The sequence below is a fragment of the Thamnophis elegans genome, chromosome Z (assembly GCF_009769535.1).
Source record: "Thamnophis elegans isolate rThaEle1 chromosome Z, rThaEle1.pri, whole genome shotgun sequence".
Classification (NCBI taxonomy): Eukaryota; Metazoa; Chordata; class Lepidosauria; order Squamata; family Colubridae; genus Thamnophis; species Thamnophis elegans.
Window position 1 is genome coordinate 115314154 of NC_045558.1, and position 20979 is coordinate 115335132.

Here is a 20979-nt window from a genome sequence, read left to right on the forward strand (position 1 = left end):
AGTGATACGTGACGGGGTGAACGCCCATTACTTGCTGCAGCTCCTGCCCACCTAGCAGTTCAAAAGCATGCAAATGGGGATAGATAAATAAGGGATTCATTGGGAAGGTAACAGCGTTCCGTGTGCTTCAGCATATAGTCATGCTGGACACATGATCATGTAAATGTCTTTGGGTAACACTGGCTCCCTTGGCTAAGGAACGGAGATGAGCGCTGCCCCCTGGAGTTGGACAGTGAACTGAACAAGGAAAATCTTTTATTTTGTGTTAGTTAACAATCTTCAGCAGATTGAATAGAGAAAGGTGTGCATGCACGTGTTCTAAATAGATGAGACTTAGGTACTTTTATTCTAATCATTCGTTCATCCTTGAAACAAATCAAAAGCACTGAATAGAGAAAGAAGCAAAAGTAATGTTGAAAAGCCTACGTATTTAATTGAAGATCTCCTTTGACCAGACTTAAGAGAAAATTCTGACTCAGCAACAGATTTTGCATTTCATAAGTTTATTTGACAGAAAAAATCTCCTTGCTGTACATATCAAAAAAAATTAAATGCTTTTAAGAAATATGAAGAAACTTCTGTTCCCACCCTCCCTGATTTAGGGTTTCTCAGCTTCTTCTCAGCAAAATTTCAGTCACCTTCCCCCCCTAGAATGCCTGAATGCCCCTGTTCCAGTTCCAAACTTAACCCCTCATGACCTGGCTCAGCTGATCAATATGAAATAGTCTCTTTTGAGGGAGGAATAAAAAGGAAAAAGAGCACTGCATATTAAATTTGTTTTGTTCTGGGGGAGGAGGAGGAGCAGGAATAGTTTAACCCTCAAGTTTGCCACCACCAAGAATCGACTCCACTGTCACAGGCTACTGACAGAAACTGCCTGCTTTTCTTCAGAAAAGCTTGATAGAAACAGTGGGGAACAGAAGAAGGAGCTACTAAATAGCACTGCCTTCCATCTAATTCTGGGTTGGTAACATGCACTCCAACTTTTTATTACAGCCCTCCACCATTTCAAAGGGGGAGGGGGGATCTGAGAAACACTAAATCAAACAGATTAGATCACATATCCCTCTACTTCCCACCCACCCATTTGTGTGGTTTGTTTAAAAACCTTTTATGTCTAAATCAACAAAAATGAGACAGCTCTCTCAAAACACAGAAGTAAAGATTTTAGCTGCAAAATGCACAGGAAAAAAAATGCTCACTGGAGGGGGGGGGGAATCAAATAAACATCACCAACTGTTGAAAGAAGAGGAAGAGGAGCATAGAGGTTGCAGATCCTGGTGGGTGTTGAGCAGAATGTCCAGGGACAAGGGGAATGTAGCTGCCGACAAATGGCGGGCAATAAAGACAGGGACAGTAAAAGAAAAAACTAATGAGAATATAAAGGTGATGGCAAATGAAGAGACCTCCACTCCCCCCCTCATGCAAACACACTGGTTTCCAGTGGACATCAGGAGGTGGGGGGGCTCCCACCTGGAACAGCACTGGAGGCTGGGGGTGGCGCAGTCTGTGGTTGCGAGGACAAGGACTTTCCGCTCTCCAAAAGGCTTACGGGGACCTTGGGGAGAAAAGGGAGGAGAAAAAATTAAGCAATGCAAAACAAGTTGGTAACCTCTTGTCAACTAACTTCTTAGTGATCAGTATAACTATCTACAAATATTTTAAAGTTGATTGTATTAAGGAAACATGACCACTGAAAAACAACTGGTGCAAAGATCATGACTGAGGAGAAAAAAAGGAAATTCAAAGAGGGGGGGGAAGTGTATATATTGAAATGTATAATGCCACGATTGGAACAATTTTAAGAGCACAATGTATTTCCAATGTACTAAGGATGAAAACAGATTAATATAATGACTTCCATATACTTAAAATCCACATATACAGGACAGAGAAATAAATTATAGCAAATTTCCTCAACAGTATGTAAAAGGCAAGTCTTCTCCTTTACTTCTCCAAGTTGAGGAAAAATAACCAATAATTACTAAAGTGGCAACTAGCACCAGAAACTACCACCTTCACCCATTACTGCCACTAATTACTGGCCTTTGGATACCGTCATTAAAAAAGGAATCAACTACCCTTTGGAAATAACAACAGGAATATAAGGAATCTTTGATTTACAATCACAATTGAACCCAAAATTTATGTTGCTAAGTGAGAAACCTGTTAATTGAATTTGTCCCATTTAATGACTTTTCTTGCTGCATTTGTTAAGTGAATCACTACAGTTGTTAAAGTTAGTCACATGGTTGTTAAATGAATCTGGTTTCCCAATTGACTTTGCTTATCAGAAGGTTGCAAAAGGGAATCACATGATCCTGGGACACTGCAATTGTCAGAAATATAAACCAGTTGTCAAGCATCCAAATGTAAACACCATAACCATAGGGATGCTGCAACGGTCATAAATGTGAAAAATGGTTATGTCACTTTTTTCAATGCTGTTGTAACTTTGAACGTTCACTAAACAAATTGTTGTAAGTGGAGGACTACCTGTATTTGCTCTTTTCCATAAAGAGAAAGAAAGTATCATTGAAGTCCTCTAAATTTTTATCATACCAGACTATTCTAAGAACCATAAAATATTATGTATAAATTGTCGCCTTCTCATTTTTGCTTCTCATCCCCTTTTCTGTGTGTATTTTTAGATTACAAGTGCAAGGGCAGAAAATGAGTGGAGTTTATTATGGAAGCTTATTATGTCAGGTCTTACAGAATTTAAGAAGTCAGCTCTGATAAGTTTCAAGAGAACAAAGGAATAAATGCTTCATCTTTAGCTCTCTGGATCTCACCAAATCAATCAGGAAATGAAGCGGAGCATTTTCTGAAAATGGGATGTGTTCAGACTAAGGACTCCACTTTGTGTGATGACTCCTCCAGATGGTTCCCCAGATATCAAGCTCAGAGGGAGACAAACCACTTCCAGGCATGTCTGGAGGGGAGTTGGTAAATGGCTCCAAGCAGCCGTCTAAGAGGGATTTGGCTCAAGTACAGCTGCGTCAAGACAGCCCTAAGGCTTCAGGTGGTGAAAATATGGAGCTGCTGCCAGTCAGTGATGAGGAAGAGGAACTGCCTTCTGCATCTCATCCAAGAACACGCAGGGCAGAGAAGGTCAGCCAGATTACTCGCAAGGAGAAAGCCTTGCCCTTCTGGATGGGCTGCACTGGAAGCTGGTTATTTAACACAACAGACAGATGGAAGTGATGCTAGGAACAATGTGTTCATTTCTTAGCTGTGTATTTTCTGCTTGTCGTGATTCTTGCCTCACTCTGGATTGACGCCTTGACTTGGATTGTGCCTTGTGAACCCTCTTGTATTATGGATTTAATTTTGTCTGGTGGGTTTATTTTGATTAGGAATCTTTCAAATGCCTTGTGGACTCATTGGCCATTTGTCTGTGGATTAGCATTGGTCTGCTTGTGGCTGGGCTTAACTGGTACAGTTCTGGGTTTTTGGTGAAGGCAGATGTGGGGGAAATATTCATAAACGCATTAAACCAGTGAGAGCAGGACAGCACACTTTGAAATTAACAGAGTCCCCAGCTGCCTTAGGTTGGCAAGAGAGCTTAAATTTCAGAGAGCAAGTGGATAAGAAACATAGTGTGTATAGTAACAAATTAGCCATTTACTAGAAAAGAAATTAGCAAGATAACCCTCTTTGATTTCCAGTCTAACCAAGGACATTCTATCCATCATTATCTCATCTTAGCTTCTTCTTTTTCAGACAGGCCCACTAAACAAATAATGCTCATGGAAATAAAGATGATACTGGTGCTCTGGCAATTTATTTGAAGCAAATTGTTTATTTATATCTAGATGTAAGTGAGAAGAATTCACAGACTTCAAGCTGGAGATTTTAGGATTAAAAACACTAGCACAATTTCACCATACCTTCAGGAAATGAGTAGGAACACAGTGTCAGAAATAACAAAACTATAGTAAGTGCAGTCAAGTCAATTGAATCGTTACATTTAATAGGACTTTTAGCAATTGTTAGGTATTTCTAAAACTAGCAAGTCATGCTCGTTACCTTGAAGTTCTGCGACGAGGAGCTCGGGGACTGGGAGATTTGCGTCGCCGTTTTCGCCCTGGAGACCTGCTGATGCTTCGTCTGTTTCTCTGCAGGGACCTCTCCCTAGATCTGTCTCTGCATAGAGAATCAGGGTATGAAACTGACTTAGATTCAATGTTAAATGTATTCTGAACTAATCCTAAACAATTTCTCAGCCAAGGGAAGTAAGACTTGCTGAAGAGACTTACCTACGTCGATCCCTTGGAGCAGAGGGTGGTTGGGCAGGAGGGGAAATCTGACGCCGTTCTGCTGGGGAGTAGCTCAGAGAGCGGGAATCTCTCAACGAATCAATTGGTTTTCTAGGGCTGCGTGACCTTGTGATAGAAAGAGCCAGTGGTTTTAAAAAATGGTCAGAAATGGAAAAAGACACTAACTGGAGAAATGGATTGAAGATGAAGGATTGGCAGAGATAGCAAATGTAATTGCATTAATTAGGGGAAAGAATATAAATAATTTGTGTCCGCCTGGAACCTTTTTGGGACTTTATACTCAAGAGAAAAAAAAAATTCATTTTAGATTTTGACAATTAAGTAGTTCAATATTAATAGAAACAGTAAAAAGTTGATATTATAATTGTATTATGTATCTCACTGTAATGAAAAAAATCTGGGAATCGCTGCTTTTTATTTCTTCCTTTTCTTTTACTTTCACTTTATCTATCTTTTCTTTTTCCCTTCCCCCTTTTTTCTGTTTTTATTTTTATTTTATATTAATATTTTTAATAAAAATATTGTAAATATGAGAAACACTACTCTAAAAAAAAGAGGACCATCAAAAACAGTATAAAGAATTTTCCCTCTGTGTCCATAGGAGAACATGGCAAAAGAAGATACTGTAATGAAAATACTATCAGTTATAAGCTGCAACATTCTTAGCAAATATTCTTAAAGTAATATTTTGCAATTTTTTAAAAGTACTTTGAGGTACAGCCTACCATGTGCAGTCCTATTGTAACTGATACACCTCTACCCAAAATAGCTAGTGCCACAAATCTTTCACAGCTCTTTTAGCATTTGGCAGTCTTCTTGGACTATTTCCCCAAGATCTCATGACATTTGTACTAAGCATGTTATGCCAGAAGCCATTCTAAACATTCAGAAAACAGGACAAACTATCTTCTTAGGGTGCAAAGTCAAGGAAGGGAAGGGAAGGGAAGATCTAGTTCACCTCCAAACTTCAACAACACTGTCAATAAGGAATCGAACTCTGAGCCTCAGGTGTAAAGGATTCATTAGCAGAATACTTACTTTCTCTTCTCTGGAGATGGTTTCTTCTTCAGGGGGCCCTTCACCACTGCCTGGAGTCCTGTTTTAGGCAATGGCGTGGAGGAGGACGAAGATGATGAAGAGGAGGAAGATGAGGAAGAGGAAGAGGCTGAAGAAGATGAGGACGAAGAAGAAGAGCTGCTGCTTGTACTGCTTGAGCTTTGAGAACGGCACTTACGTTTGCCCATTTCTAGAGGTTGCTCATCACTTTTTGTCTCTTTCAGCACTGGGCTTGGTGGCCTTTATGAGAAAAGTAAAGGGAAGAGGGTATAATTAAAGATTGGGTGGCGGCAACTGAGGAAAGTAGGTTCTGCCAGGTTAATTAAAGAAACTCACATTTCTGAATGGGCACAGAAACTTCCAGCTCATGTTGTTTATGGTAAAAGTCCAGGGAAACAACTGATTTGAATCTTTTAAAAGTTTTTCTTAGCAACATATTCAGCCTTTTATCAGTCACAAAATAGTTATAAAAGGAAACCTTATGCGTCACAAAATGACAGCTTTGATTAGAATAAGCAGTGGAAAATGCCACAAAGAAAAGTAACATTGTTACTTCTTACCACACTAATCCTCCACCTTATTTTTTTTCTTTTTTTCCTTACATGTATAGGTATTTCAAACCAAGCGCCACATTGCAGCCTCCTTCCAGATATGCTCCTGAGGTTTATGAGAAGCATAGAAACATTACTGGAAATAGTAAAATTGAAACTGATAACATTTTGTAACACACTACTTTCTTTTTCTTTAATTAAAAAAAATCTATCATGCTAGGAACTCAGAAGCTTAGGCTTTCAACTGATAAAGACTACTGCTACTTCATGGAGACTCATTTCCAAGGAAGCAGAGATGAGTCACTTGTATTAACAGATCCAGAATTTAGGCTACTCTTGCAAACAAAAAGTAATCATGACTAAACAGCTTTCCAAGCAGCCAAGGATTCAAAATAGAAGAATGTTTTAATGACAGGTTCTATCAAGCTCTCTTGCTATCCCATTAATTCTCTAGCTATTTCCTTGCTCTGCTATTCCAAGTCTTCAAAAAAAAAAAAAAAAACAACAACCCAACCCTAATTCTCCACACTATTATCTTGAAAGCAGAATTATAAAAGTTACAAAAGCCAAGACTGCATTTAGATTCTGTTAAATATATATTTTGCAAAAAGAGTATCATCCATTTTTTGCAGGCATACTCTGATGCAGTACAACTCTACAAAACCTGATATAGATAATACTGAGCAAAATTAGATTCTCTAAGAATATACAGTACAGTATCTATTAGTCATACCCAGTAAAATAAGCAAACGCGGCCTCTGGTGGACAAAGGCCATCATTACAATCTTTCAAAAGTATGACCAATGAAGAAGCATTTCTGAAAGGTCTACTCTACACAGTATCAAGTCTACACACTACATATTGAACAGTCACTTGGTTGATATGGGCAGCTATAAAAAAATTGAAGAAAAAACCAAACACATGAAGAGATGAATGAAAACTTACGTTTCAACTGGCAGTTATTAATATGAGAACCGAGGAAAATAGATGCTGGAAGGTATACACAGCGACCAGGCTCAGTAGTACAGTCAGCTGCATGGACACTGGCAAGTTTTGGATGTCCCCATGTACGGAGTGTCAAGTGGCTATCCCTCATACCAGACTAGCCATGTTCCTCATCTGGCTCCTATTCTCTGAAATCATCTATCACCAGAAATTGTCTTGGACTCAAGAGCGACTTTGTTGCTCCTTGAGCTGTTTCCCTCCCGTATCACAGCCAAGCAGAAATATAGAGCTCATTGGCCCTCATTGGCTCATATAGGAGACCAGATTAGAATTCAATTGACGCAAGAGTTCAATCAAAACTTCATTTTTTAAATGTAGCAATACTAGAAACAAAAACATTGGTTGCGTTATACACGCCTGTATCTATTTTATATATTTGCACAGAATATCTGAGACAATGTTTGCAGACTATGGGTATGCGCAACATCTTTTTATGGCAGAGATGTCATTCCGGAGACTGGGATTAGAAGGGATATAAGACATGAATAAAATGAGTGAATGTGCATATATACATTCTAACTGACCATGAATAAACTGGATGTTGGTATTATCAGGCAGTGACTGCAAGTGGTTTATCAGACATGGGAGGGAAAAAGGGATTATTAAGAAGAAAGGTTCTTACTGTTTCGGTTCAATCTCAACCTCAAGATCCTTTGTTGCCTGGTCATGGGGACTGGACTCAGATGAGCTGGACTCAGAATCAGAAGTTGAAGAGGATGAGGATGAGGAGGAAGATGAGGATGTTGATGAACTAGTAGATGAAGCAGATGAACTTCTCTTTGCCTTCGAAGGGGCAGGGGGTGGAGGAGAGGGAAGATCAAGTTGTAGGACTGTGGGACAGCTGCTCCTGGTGTCATCCTCCATGGCGACAGAAGACAACTGCGACTCGGCCTCAAGGGTAGGTAAGTGCCCCTCAGACCTGTCTGCTACTTTTCCTTCAGATACAATCTCCTCTTCTTTGGGGGACGGCACTAGGACAGAAATCAATGCTGGTAAGGGGCTTGAAGAAGCAGAGGAGGAGGAGGAAGCAGAGGAGGAGGAGGAACGGGACGACAATTTAGCTTTTACAGGAGAGAGGGAGCCTGCATGAGAACTGCTTCTCCCTGACAAAGATGCACCAACTCCTGCATCATCTTTCATTATAGCTTGGTGCATGCTCTGATTCTTATCTCCTGGGCTGTTTCGGAGGGCTATGGAATCACCATTCTTTGATACTGGAGGCAAGTCATGTAGCATAGATGGATCAGGAGAGAGGGCTTTTCGCAATTTAGGAGATTCCTCACAAGGTGGAGTTAAAGCGCAAGGAATGGCAATGTTGCTTTTGCTATGCCACAGAGAAGAGCTTGTTGGCTTCTCTTGAAGGTCAGACTTGGGATATCTCTCTAGAACAGGAGGAGAGCGAGACTTTCTTCCTGGAGATGTGCAGGCTTCCTGGGAGCCTGATCTGGAATGCTTCCTCACAGGAGATGACTGACAATCAGGGGATACTCTGGACCCAGTGCCTTTATAGGATGCTGTTACACGTGACGCATCTAATCTGGGAGGTGAACGGGATGCATTTCGACTTGTTGCAGTCCTCTCTGGGGACAATGGCAACATCTGTACTGGTGATTGGGAATGACCTCTGTGCAGTAGTTTAGATTTCTCCTGACGAGAAGAGGATCTTGAGCGGCTTCTAGCTGGAGAGGAAATTGACCGTTCCCTCTGCAACGAACCCCGAGATTTATCTCGTCGCCTGGAGAGTGAACGGGAGCGACTCCTCCAGGAGGTAGAGCCAGATCTTCCTTGTCGCAAAGAAGGTCTGGGCCTGTCACCATAGGATGATGACACAGACCGATGTGGATGTGTGCTGGTGCTTGACTTCTCTCTGGAGAGTGATCTGGACCGTCCTCGTCTTGGAGGTGTTTGAGATTTGCGCCTAGGACTCACTGGTGATACAGATCTCCGTCTTCTTGTAACTGGTGTTCTAGATTTTTCTCTTGATCTACGTCGTCGTGGAGGGGTTCTCGATTTCCTTCTAGGTCTTGGAGATGACCCAGCTCTGCAGTGATGTCGGAGTGGTGTTCTGGATTTTATTTGTGACCTAGGGGATGACCCAGATCTACGTCGTCTGGGAGGTGTTCTAGACTTTATTCTGGGTCTAGGAGATGAGCCAGACCTACGTCGTCTTGGAGGTGTTCTGGACTTCAACTTAGGTCTTGGTGGAGACCTGCCACGCTTTGGGGGACTTCTGGATTTTGGTCTAGATTTAGGTGGTGACCTTGATGTTCTCCGTCTTGGAGGTGTTTTTGATTTTATTCTTGGTCTGAGCGGTGACACAGATCTGCTCTCAGATTTCTCTTTCCATTCTGGGGAAGAATCTGAACTGCTCTCACTAGACTGTATTTTTGGCTTCTCTTTAGTTCCAGGATAAGAACCTGATCTACTTCTTCGAGATGCCTCTTTAAAAGACCCTTTCTTCTCTAAAGGTGATCTGGGCCCCATCACTGCAGCTTTAGAAGTTTCTCTTATTTCTGGAGAAGATCCAGGTCTATTGTGCTTAACACTTGGAAATGTGCTGTTCTCTGGTTCTGGAGAAGAATATACTTTGCCTTGCATTGGGGATGAAACTGATTTATTCTTGTTGATTGACAATCCTGCAGAGCGACTAAGTCTGGGAGGTGACTGAGATTTATCATCTTCTGGAGATGTTGATGAAGAAGTAGAAGAGGAAGAAGAGGAGGAGGAGGAAGAAGAGGAGGAGGAAGACGACGAAGAGGAAGATCCAGATCTACTTCGCCTTGATGGAATATCTGTTTTTTTAAGTACTGGTGAAGACTCAGGTGGCATTTGTTTTGAGGAAGATTGCAATTTTTCTTTTCCAGAGAGAGATGAACCTGATTTACTCTTTTGGCATGGAAGTGAAGTACTTTCCATTACTGCCATAGGACTGGATTTTTTGGGCCCTGGAGAAGATCCAGATTTTGTTTTAACTTCTTGGAATTTTTTTTGCTTTGGAGGAGTTTTGGATTTGCCATTTAGTTCAGGAGATTGTCTGGATTCACTTCTCCTGGAGGGAGATTTCTCTTGTGCTGCCTGAGGGGACTGTCCACATCTGTCTTGCTTCAAAGGTGAAGATTTTGTCATCTCAGGAGAGTATCTTGACTTGGTCCTAGTAGGTGATCTTGACTGTTCTTTGGTCACTGGAGAAGAGCCAGATGTGCTTTGCCTTGGAGATGACTTAGTCTTCTTTAACTCCAGAGAATCGTTTTTGCATTTATCCTGTGGTGAAGAAGATTTCTGCTTAATTTCTAATGAAGATCCAGATGCAATTGGTCTTAGAGGAGAAAGTGATGTCTCTCTCAAAGCTGGAGGTGATCTAGACTTGCTCTGCCTTCGGTGTGGGGATCTAGGTTTTTCTTTTGTTCCTACAGATCTTCCAACTCTGCTTTGCTGTAGTGGAGATTCAGACTTTGATTCAGAAGCTGCTCGCCTTATTGGTGATAAGGAGTTTTCCTTTGCTGATGATTGACTGGAACTAGACCGACTTTGCCTTGGAGATGATCCCATTTCCTTTTTCAGCATCGGGGATGATCCTGCCCTTGGCTTTGTTTTCACTTCTGGAGAAGACTCAGATCTGTTTCGCCTTCTTGGTAATCTCGTCTCTGGTTCTGGAGAAGACCCAGATATACTATGTCTTGAAGGTGACTCTGATTTCTTTCGCAGTGCTGGAGAGGAACCAGATCGACTTCTCTTTGAAGTGCTTCTAGCTTTTTCTTCAGCTGCTGAAGAAACATCAGACTTCCTTATAAGCCTTGGAGATGAACCACAACTGCTCTGAGGGGACAGCCTGGTTTTGTTTTTGAGTGGTGGAGGTGACCTGGATTGGCTACGCCTAGTAGGTGATCTAGATTTCTTTTTTGGTGTCGGAGAAGAACCAGATCTACTTCGCCTGACACTTAATCTAGATTTCTTTTTTATTCTTGGAGAACTAGAACGACTGCGCCTTGGAGGTGTTCTTGATCTTTTCTTCCTTGACCTTGGAGAAGAACCTGAACGACTCCTTCTTGGAGACAACCGAGTTTTCTTTTTAGCTTTCGGAAGTGATCCAGACCGACTACGTCTGGGAGATACTCTTAACTTTCTTGATTCAGGAGAGGAACCAGAAAGACTACGTCTTAGCACCTTTCTAGATCTTTCCCTCATTCTTGTAGATGAATCTGATCGACTTCTCCTAGAAGTAATTCTGGAAACTTTCCGATCTGGAGATGACACAGATCTGCTTCGTCTGGCTGAAATCAAGGATTTCTCTCTTCTTGGAGATGAACTTGATCTTCCCCTCCTGGGAGGTGTCCTAGTTCTAGATCTGCCCCTTCTCGGCTGTGTTCTGGAGCGGGATCTTGCTCGCCTGGGTGGACTTCTTGATCTAGATCTGCCTCTTCTTGGTGTTCTTGAACGTGACCTCCCTCTTCTTGGTGGTGTTCGTGATCTGCCCCATCTTCCACTATTTCTGCTTCTAGACCATCCATGCCTTTGAGGAGTTCTAGAACGAGACCAACCACGCCTTTGAGGTGTACGGGATCGACCCCATCTGGGTGGTGTACGAGAACGTGATCTACCCCATCGCTGAGGTGTTCTTGAACGGCCTCGCCACTGGGGAGTTCGAGAACGTCCCCTTCGCAAAGGAGTACGTGAACGGGATCGAGCACGTCTCTGAGAACGAGATCTGCCCCTTCTTGGTGGGGTACGTGTACGTGATCTAACTCTCTTAGGTGGGGTTCGGGACCGCGATCTACCTCTACGTGTAGTGGGTGTTTGAGAGAGAGATTTTTCCCTCCGACTAGCTCTTGATTTGGAGCCTTTAGCTGGTGGGGTGCTGGATGGTTCACGTCGAGATGTCTTAGAAGACTGCTTTTGCCCAGAACGAGAGATTTCAGGGGATGAGCTAGATTTCTCTCGCTGGGTAGAGGCTTTATCTTTGTCTTGTCTTTTGGGAAGGATCTCTGGAGAACAGTTGCGAGAAACTGGAGCAGGTTTAGTTGATGGGGAAGGAGAAGAGGAGGAAGAGGAGGAGCAACTACCACTCTCTGAAGGAGAGGGGGAGCGCTGAGGTGTAGAGTCCTCACAAGGCATCTTCTTCAATTTGGTCTCAACAGCCTTAGAAGTAGATGAGGAAGCTGTAAGCTCCTCCTTGCTATCAGGAGAAATCTTAGCCTTGGATGGTGGAAGAGTCCCATTACGATCTTCTGACTGTTTCTTAGCGGATGGAGAGGAACAGGAAGGAGACCTCTTCTCTTTAGAAGTGGGACGCTTTTCTCGAGAATGATCATTTAGCACAGGAGAATGATGCATGCCCTTTGGATCATGCTCAAGTAAGGGGGTGGATTTTCGACCCCCATGCCGAGCAGACTTTCTATCCTTGTCTCTTTCTTTCTCTTTGGCAGGAGATGAAGGACTTGGAGAATGCTGAAAGGTCTCACGTACTGGAGAATGCTTGGATAATTTCTAAACAGGAATATAAAAAACAGTAACTAGAACGATCCTTTAGAAAAGCAAAAAGGCTCAGCAGCCAGCTCCCAACTATATTACAAGCATTTTGAAAGTGAAAAGATCACTAGGGTTCTAGTTTAATCCTAAACAACTCATTAATTAGCTGTCATTTTACAACAGCATTTCCCAACCTGGGTGACTTTGTGTGGACTTCAACTCCCAGAATGCTTAGCAATGGTATATTCAGTGGAAAATTCTGAGGGTAAAAGTCTACACATGGCAAAATGTTGGACACACTGTTTAACAAACTATAATTAGATTTTAAATTTGAGGAACACTGCTTTAATATATTAAAAGAACAACTTAGAACCCATCATTTCTCCTCTCCAATTTTAATCAACCAGTCAGTATTCCTAAGTCTTTTTGTTCCAAGTGACTTTATTTATGTAAATGTTTCTCTTTTCCAATGCATATATTATTCTTTACCTCCCGCTTTTCTCTGCTTTCTCGAGGACTTGTGCTCCTGCCTCGCTGGACAGGCTCAGCAGAAGATGAACACTCTTTTTCTCCTAAATTTTTAGAAACCACTTCAGTGCCCTGTTTTCGTGAACTCGACGGAGACTTGCTCTGCCGTCTAAAGAAGCTCCTTTTTTGAACAATGGGGCTGCCTGATCTGTAAATGAATAATGATTAGAAAGTTAATCCACAAGAGTCTGCCCAAGTTTAATAGCTACTTACAAGACACAGAACCAAATTGTACCTGCTATGGGAAGCATCTGATGAGGAAGAGCCATCTGGGGAGGAAGAGCGATCCCGACGGTCTTTCTGAGATGCAGACTCACTGGTGGACCTGAGAGTTAATGAGAATCAGTTGACTGCAAAAAAGATCAATTTTAGTTGCACAGCACAGGTAGAATAGGTGGTTTTTACCTCTTCCGTTTCTTTTCCTTGGATTTGTGTTTGCTCCTGGGACTTGGAGATCTGGGGGGAAAAGTTTGTTTTGAATCATTCTTGAACGTATGCAGTTACTGTTTTTCCTTCTGTTTCTTTCATATCCTTCAAAGGACATCTATTCTAGCAATATCCAATAATAACTGTCCCTAACACACCAACTCCAAATTCAGTCAGAATGTGAAATTTAGATGTACACACGCAGCTTACAAACACTGCAGAATACATGGGATCACACATCTGCTGCCTACAAAATCTTAAAGCAGCCTCTTTTCCCTAAGACCAGGATCCCATGTAGACACCATTGTTTTAAGATGTTGAAAACAAGTGCTACATTTGCAACTCTCACACATTCTAAGGCACCTTTGGAAATTAGACCTGTGGAGCCCTAAATTATTGAAGTTAATTCATCCTAGCTTAGGTGATTCTGAGAATAAGTAAACAGAAAGAACCACCACTTTCTACATCCAAACATTTTTAAAATGGCTAATGGTTATTAAGACTCACCTATGCTTCCTTTTCTTTGATTCTGATCTAGAATAAAAAAAAGAACAGATGTTGCAGATGTTTTTAATTATAATTTCCATCAGTGGCATTAGTGTGTCTAATGAACACAAATTATAGAATTTGTGTTCAGCACCAGATTTCCTGTTCCAATATTAGACTTTATTCCCAAGTTACCAGAAAACTGATGTCATGCCCAATAACTTTAGGAAGGCAAGGCTGATGTTCAAAATTGATGCTGGATTACAAATGTGAATTCTGCCCATGAATCCCATCGAAAATGGTTTTAAGCAGATTTCTGGAAAAGTAAATGCAGCATACAGAGTGAGAAATACAAGCCTATTAGATAGCATGCCCCTAATTTTTATACAATCACTTTATACCACAGAAAAAAAGATTGCAAGAATGCAAAATATATATATTTGAAAATAGCACTAGAAAATAGTAAATCATTGTCATAATTAAAACGTGATGTCTATAAAATCTAATCCTCACACTAGGAAGCCAGTCATTTTTACCTCCCTACAATCCCATTACCTGTGTTTCTTTTTCTTTGAGCTTTTTTTCCTTTCTCTTCGAGAAGGTGATCTGCTCTCAGACCTTGAAAAGCCAAAAGGGCAAGATACATTTTCTGAGAAACTTTAAAATATAAGCGTTTCTTTTCTTACTTCTAAATCTAAATTCCCCCCTCCCCGACTGAATCTAATGAATCTGAAAAAAGAATTCAAGTGTCTTGGGCTCACCCACCCACCTATCTCTGCCCTTCTTCTTTTTCTTCTTCTTTTGTTTTGGAGATGGTGACCTGGAACTGCTAGAGTCTTTAATAAGACTGAGGAGACAAAATCCAAATAATAAATAAAATTACAGATGTCAATTCACAACATTCTACATAAGCAGCAACCTATTATAAATCTTATCTTTCAGTACTTTTTCTTACAAAAATATATCTCACAGGCACAAAAGTCAAATATACACAAATTCTAATTAAAAATGGAAAATCATGAATTATCTAATAATTACAGGGGTTTCATTAAGATATAATATTACTGCCCATGTGCAATGCTTGTTTAATATTCCCTCCATTTCATGTACTTTATTTGAATTTCTCTTTTTAAAGTCTCTTAAAAGCTCGCTGTGTTGTTCTTTTTTTTACTGTAGAGACATAACCAGAGCTATCTTATCACCTCTTTTTGCTTATTTACTTCCTCTTACCTATACTGCTTCTGCTGCTCTTGCTGTTGTTTTGCCATTGCAGCTGTTGCTGCCTCCTTGGCCCTGCGGTTGGGGTCAAAAGAGCTGCCATCCACATAACTATCACTGATCCCAAAAGCAGCTCGCAGCCTCTCATTCTTCTTTTCATTGGCCTCAGCCAACTGATGAGTCTCTGTAATACTGGAAAAGAAAAGTAATAATTAATAGAACAAATATATCATAATACAAGGATCTATCAATAAGCATATTGAAACACAGCATATTTTTTAGAACAACAGTTTCTCTTAAGATGAAAAGTAGCTATCATAACAAAACAACTACATAAAATCTACAAATGCCTTATTTACCTAGACTTCTGCTGTTGTTCCCCCTCTTTGATAACTGCCACATCTTTTTCTAGAAGCATCATCCGAAAAGTGGCCACTTTCTCCTGAATCTCTCCTTCTCCATACCTATTGCATGCATCAGAACAGAATTTAGTGGGTTATAAAGAGATGTTCAATTTAAAAGCTAAATCACTCCAATGAGTTATGAAAATATTCCTAAAATGCATGGATTATAAAATATCCAAGAATTCACCTTATAGAAAGTACATAGCTTACTTAGCATAGAATATTGATTAAAACCAAAATGGAAACAAAAGTTTTATCTCAAATTCTGCTTCTATTTGGACTCTTTTAGAACATTTTCACAAATCATTCAGTCTCCTAAGCCTTCTGGCCATTAATCTCTGAAAAACGTGGCCAATAATAGCCTATCTTACTGGACTATTATTCTATGTATTACTATTACTGCATATTACTACCATGAATTTCTATATAATATTCAAAAATGGTTTACAATATTAGGCATTGTTAGTATACATATTATTTTCAACCATTTTCATTTCTAGTATATCGCAAATCTGATTACTCAAATTTTAAAAGACTTGTAATAACCAAAGTTCTACTAAGTATGTAAAAATTTTATTCTTAAATTTTGATAAAGAAATGTTTTCTGAACAAATTCCACTGCTCAAAATGAAAACTGAACATAAAAAAAACATACAGCTAATATCCCAATACTGTATTCCTTTACCCAATACATAGATATTATATTTACAATACTTGTTCTGCTCATAATTTCAAACAAATAATAAATGATAAATAATAATCTGTGTCAAAGCCCAGAAGGGAGAAATTTTGAATGCAAAGAGTACTGATCATATCATTACCAAATCTGTATATTCTAATAACACTGTTCGTTTATTTGCTCCTACTAGTTGACTTATTATTCTCACTGCTCTTCTCAATCATCCGGATGTCTTGAAAATGTCTTAGCTTTGACCATCCTGTAGCAACTCACCCTTGCTCTTCCATGAGCTCAGCCAGTTCTAAGCATTTCAATTCAACCTTCCTTTTGCGCTCGTGATCCAGGATGTCCTGGTTGGGTTTTTTAACCAAAGATGACTCCAGTTTCCTCAGCTCCTCTTCTGACTTGTAGTCAGTCCGATCCTTCTTGTGACGCACTGCCGAGAGGTTCCGTTGCACGTAACCGTTGGTGCCACTGCCCCGGGGAGTGGGGAGTCCTATCCCATTGTACATGGCTCTCACAGACTAGCACCTTTGGTGCCTGATACTTAAAGACAGTATAGAAGAGCAGAAGAAAAAGCAAAAGAAAACTTTTTTCACATCACCATATGGATATATCCACCATCTGCAATCAAGAAAGACTGCAGTCTTTTTTAATGAACTGATTACTTTTCCTTTTTGTTAAAAGTGCCTTATTCTCAAATCCATTTCATGTCCCAGACAGTTACACATTTTATCACTCTCTCTTATTCTTCCTGGAAAATGCCTATTTTCTCCCTATTCATAATGTATACCTCACCACCAGATTCCATATTTTAATTTTCTTAACAGTGGGGCAGAATTTAATGGCACATGCTTTCCAAAGGAACCCTTTTATTAAATAATTTCATATGCTCTGCACAACTGCAACCACTCCCCAACTATTTATCAGCCTACAAATTTCACCCTTATTATCAAGATCTAAACACCTGGATTCAGATCTATTTTATCTTAATATATATCCTGTGCTCCAAGCATACATCTTTTTAAAAAAAAAAAAAAAAAACCTTCTTTATATTATATACATATCTGGTTTATTTTCAATGGTCCCGGTTCAAAATCCCCTTCCCAATAAAGGAAGCAATCCTTACTGGGACTTACTTCAGAGTAAGAATTGGCCTGCACAATTCATCCACTAATCTTTTTATAAGCTTATCATAGAACACCCCCTCCCTTTTTTAAGGCTGAACAACCCTATAAAGCTACCCTCTATCCCCTAGATCGTTATCATTTACTAGTAATAATGATTTATACGGCATTATCCTTCTCCTTCCTTTACAGGATCCTGCTTTCTTTTCAAAAGCTGAGTAAGTTTATGCCTTCTACTCTTTAAAAGCAAGCTCTCCAGTCCAGTTCAGTCAGCAAACAACATAAACACACATTTCCATGTCTTCTCTCTAGCAACATTATAACCGAAACAGCTTGATCGGTGTCTTTTTTTTTAAAAAAAATCCTTAGACTAATCTAACAGTCTGGGTTTGGATGGTGGTCCCACATTTATACATATTAATCAGGCCCAAAAACTGATTTGGTTTTTTTTTTCTTTTTATTTAGCCAAAGGCTGGGTAGGTGTTGCCATCTGTTGTGACGTTTACTTCTTACCTTCCCTCCGAAAAGTCCCCAACCCTACCGACCTGTAAGGCCTAGCCAGCCCCCTATTCGAATTCCTTGCCGCCTCAGGCCCGATCTTCCTCCGTGGAAAGCATCCCAGCCTATTAGGCCTCCTCCCTCAAAGGCCCGCAGAGGCCCGCGATTCACCTTTACCCCTGGTGCTGCTTCGAGGGTCCTCCCTGCCTTCCGAACGCACGAAGGGCAAACTGGCTTGCCTCTTATTTCAGCACCCGTGTAAAGGCCACCCCACGTTACACGTACGTATACACACACCCCGTGCCAGAGGCAACTTCTACCCTGCCCCCTCCACCCGCAGACGTCTCCAGGCCTGCCCCGCCACCCCGGGCTCCAAGCTGCTGCTTCTTCACGTCCCTCTCCTCGCACAGCCCCACGTCCCCCGATCCCTCCTCTGCCTTTCGCCTGCGCCACTCGCTCGCTCACCCGACGCAGCAGCAGCAGCAGCCGCCGCGGCGCAGGCGGAGGGTGAGGGGAAGGGGGAGGGGGGGCAGGAGGTAGCCTGGAACCTCCCCCCGTCCCCTCCAATTCGCTCTCGCCTGGAACCCTCTCCGCCCGTTGGCTTATGGGAAGTGAAGTTCGCAAAACGGCTTGGTAGGTCCTCCCTTCCCGCAGAGGACGAGAATAAAGACTACTCGTCCCGAGATGCCTTTCAAGCAGCACGAAGGTCGGCCGCCATTTCCTAAAGCGCTCTGGGGGGAGCGAGAAGGGAGCCACGGGACCGAATTTTCTCGGTTTCTCGTCTCGCTTCGCTCCGAGCTTTTCTCCCTGCCCTTTAGTCGTCTTCGCCTGACAGACAGACGCATACGCGGGACACTTTAGGAAACACAGCTCCAATCGCGGGGGGTTGGAAGAGGGAAAAGGGAATGTAAATATCCGTTCGTCCCGTCAGCCACCGCGCTGTTCTAAATTAGAATTGAAGGGGAGTGTAAATCTCGCGAGAATTTCAAAGCAGAGGACATGTGCGTTGTGTCTACGTTCCTGAAACGGTGTTCCTGTGAGAGTGGGTTTTCGGAGAATGCTGGGAATTATAGTTCACATACGCTTTTCCTGTCAAAGTTGTCGCCCCAGTAACTTTCATATGCGGACTACACATTCCAGCTGGAATTGCGAACTCACTTCCTCAGTCAAAAAAAAGGAAGTAATTGTTTTCCTAGAGAGAATTCCCCGTAAAGCCCGATGGAAAACTTTTTTAAAATCTTCCGTACTGCTGCAGAGGGCGGATGAAAGCGAAAGTCATGCTGGTTATGTTTTCCCATCATGCACGGTCCTTCTTCCATTTTGTTTAAAAATATATGTGCTGTTTTCTGTTTCACGATGTGATACGTTTTGAAAAAAAGTGGTAGTATTAATTTTTAAAATCTGCGTTACCAAATATAAGGAGACCTGCTGGGAAATTTGATTTTTTTTTCCTGTTAATAGGAAATGGATTCAGACTTCCCTAAGCTCCCAGATGCCCCTCAACTCTTAACACGTCAAAATATTCTAAACTGCCCAAGAGTTGCCAAGACAATGAAAAGACTTAATGGTGGAAATACAGAAGACGTCAAAATGTGGGATGGTTGTTCAGTCTCACAATAATACAGCAATTCATGTGTGCTAACTTTACTTAAACTATTTTCAAGCTGCTATGCTCACATTACCTCGTATCCTCAAACAAAATCCATTTGTGATATAATATAATGGGTGTGTTTGACCTAAACATGATTAAACTGGTGTGCATCACTTGGCTCAACTCAGATTTTATGGAATTTCATGATACATTGAATTATTAACAAATCGCACAAGCTGTCTTTATCATTTTACCAAATGATTGGTTCCCTTGAGCTTGATACATCATGTTAATATAGCCAACTTTGAGAAATCCTTTCTATTTATTTACGGACTGGTTTCTGGCACTCATCTGAGAAAATGAGTATTGCATGTTGGAAGAAATGTCAATCTGGGTTCAATTCCAAGTGGAGAGAAAGACACTGGAAACATGGAAACTGCTTGGAAGAATGGTTTTAAAGGTGAAGCAGAACCACATGGTTTGAGGTCCTGATGCGTGCAGCACGTGCATGCACAGTTCAATTAAAATTGTTCTGTGCATGTGCAGATGTCAAAAACAAGATGGCGGCAGCGACAGTGGCTACCAGAGAACCGTTTCAGGGACATGGCAGGCCTGAATCGCTGCCAGTTCCGGCAACCCAGGCCACCATACCACTACCACATATATACATAATATATTTATACCGTCTCTTGGGCTTTGAACCTGCTTCCTGTGAAAGGAATGTATTCCAATTAGTTGTCAGACTACCATGTGGCCATGCAGGAGTAACTTTGTAGGTTGTCCTGAGTCCCAGGCTTGGTTAAATCTTGCTGGGTGATGTAATGAAGGGGCTTTGGGCAACTCCTACTCTGACTTAATGGCTTTGTCCTGGTTTGGATCTTGAGTGAGGGCTAATCCTATCACCCTGGATCTGAAGGTCTTTTGTAGATAAAATGGCCCAGTCTTTTGTCTCGTAGATAAACTAGCACCAAAATATCTGCTGGGGCTGAGTTTCTGTGTCCCTTAAGATTTCTATTTCTCTTTTAGGGGAAATATTTTGCCTTTTTAATATTTCCTAGAATATTTCATTTTTCTAAGAGAAGTGGGGTGTTAACTTTCTACACACACTTAAAGGAAAGGAAAACGTTGGTATCTCCAGATGTCTATGTGGGTTCAGTTCCAAGGTGGAAGAAAGACACTGGAAACACAGAGACTGCTTGAAAGGATGGTTTAGTGGTGAACAGGACCACATGGGTTTGAAACCATAGATTAAAGTCATATACACACATATATGAGCTTTCTGTTCCTGTACAAGAAATGTATCCCATTAGCTGCCAGACTTAGCTAACTTTATAGGCTGTTGTGTCCCAGGCTTGGTTGAATCTTGCTGGGTGATGGACAATTTCCTATTGTGGCTGAATGGCTTTTTCCTGAAGGATAATCCCATCATCTTGGAGCTGAGGTCTTTTATTTTGCGGATAGACTAGCCCAATCTTTTGTCAATGTAGATAAACTGGGACCAAAATACTGGCTGGGGGAACAGAGCTGAGGTATTTTGCTTCTGTTTCCTTTACGATTTTTTAATTTCTCTTTTAGGAGAAATATTCTGCCTTTTTAATATCTCCTAGAATATTTCATTTTTCTAGGAGAGGAGCAGTAGCTAACTTTTTAATATTTCCTAG

General features: G+C 41.2%; 1 protein-coding gene across 2 annotated transcripts; it reads right to left on the reverse strand.

Annotated features, from left to right (window-relative positions):
- Window positions 1–482: 482 nt before the first annotated feature.
- On the reverse strand, window positions 483–18299 carry SRRM2 (serine/arginine repetitive matrix 2). Of its 2 annotated transcripts, none has more exons than XM_032235718.1 (15): window positions 18193–18299; window positions 16376–16648; window positions 15379–15483; window positions 15032–15211; window positions 14571–14648; window positions 14357–14419; window positions 13823–13849; window positions 13295–13345; window positions 13125–13214; window positions 12851–13037; window positions 7518–12379; window positions 5322–5579; window positions 4263–4388; window positions 4033–4149; window positions 483–1558 (listed from the first exon to the last, which is right to left on the reverse strand). In XM_032235718.1, exons 2-15 carry the CDS (start codon window positions 16612–16614, stop codon window positions 1549–1551), a joined length of 6393 nt encoding a protein of 2130 aa, XP_032091609.1. In that variant the 5' UTR covers window positions 16615–16648; window positions 18193–18299; the 3' UTR covers window positions 483–1548. The 2 variants fall into 2 exon arrangements, with proteins under 2 accessions (XP_032091609.1, XP_032091610.1); XM_032235719.1 differs by lacking the exon at window positions 18193–18299 and adding an exon at window positions 17899–18192.
- Between the last annotated feature and the right edge of the window lie 2680 nt (window positions 18300–20979).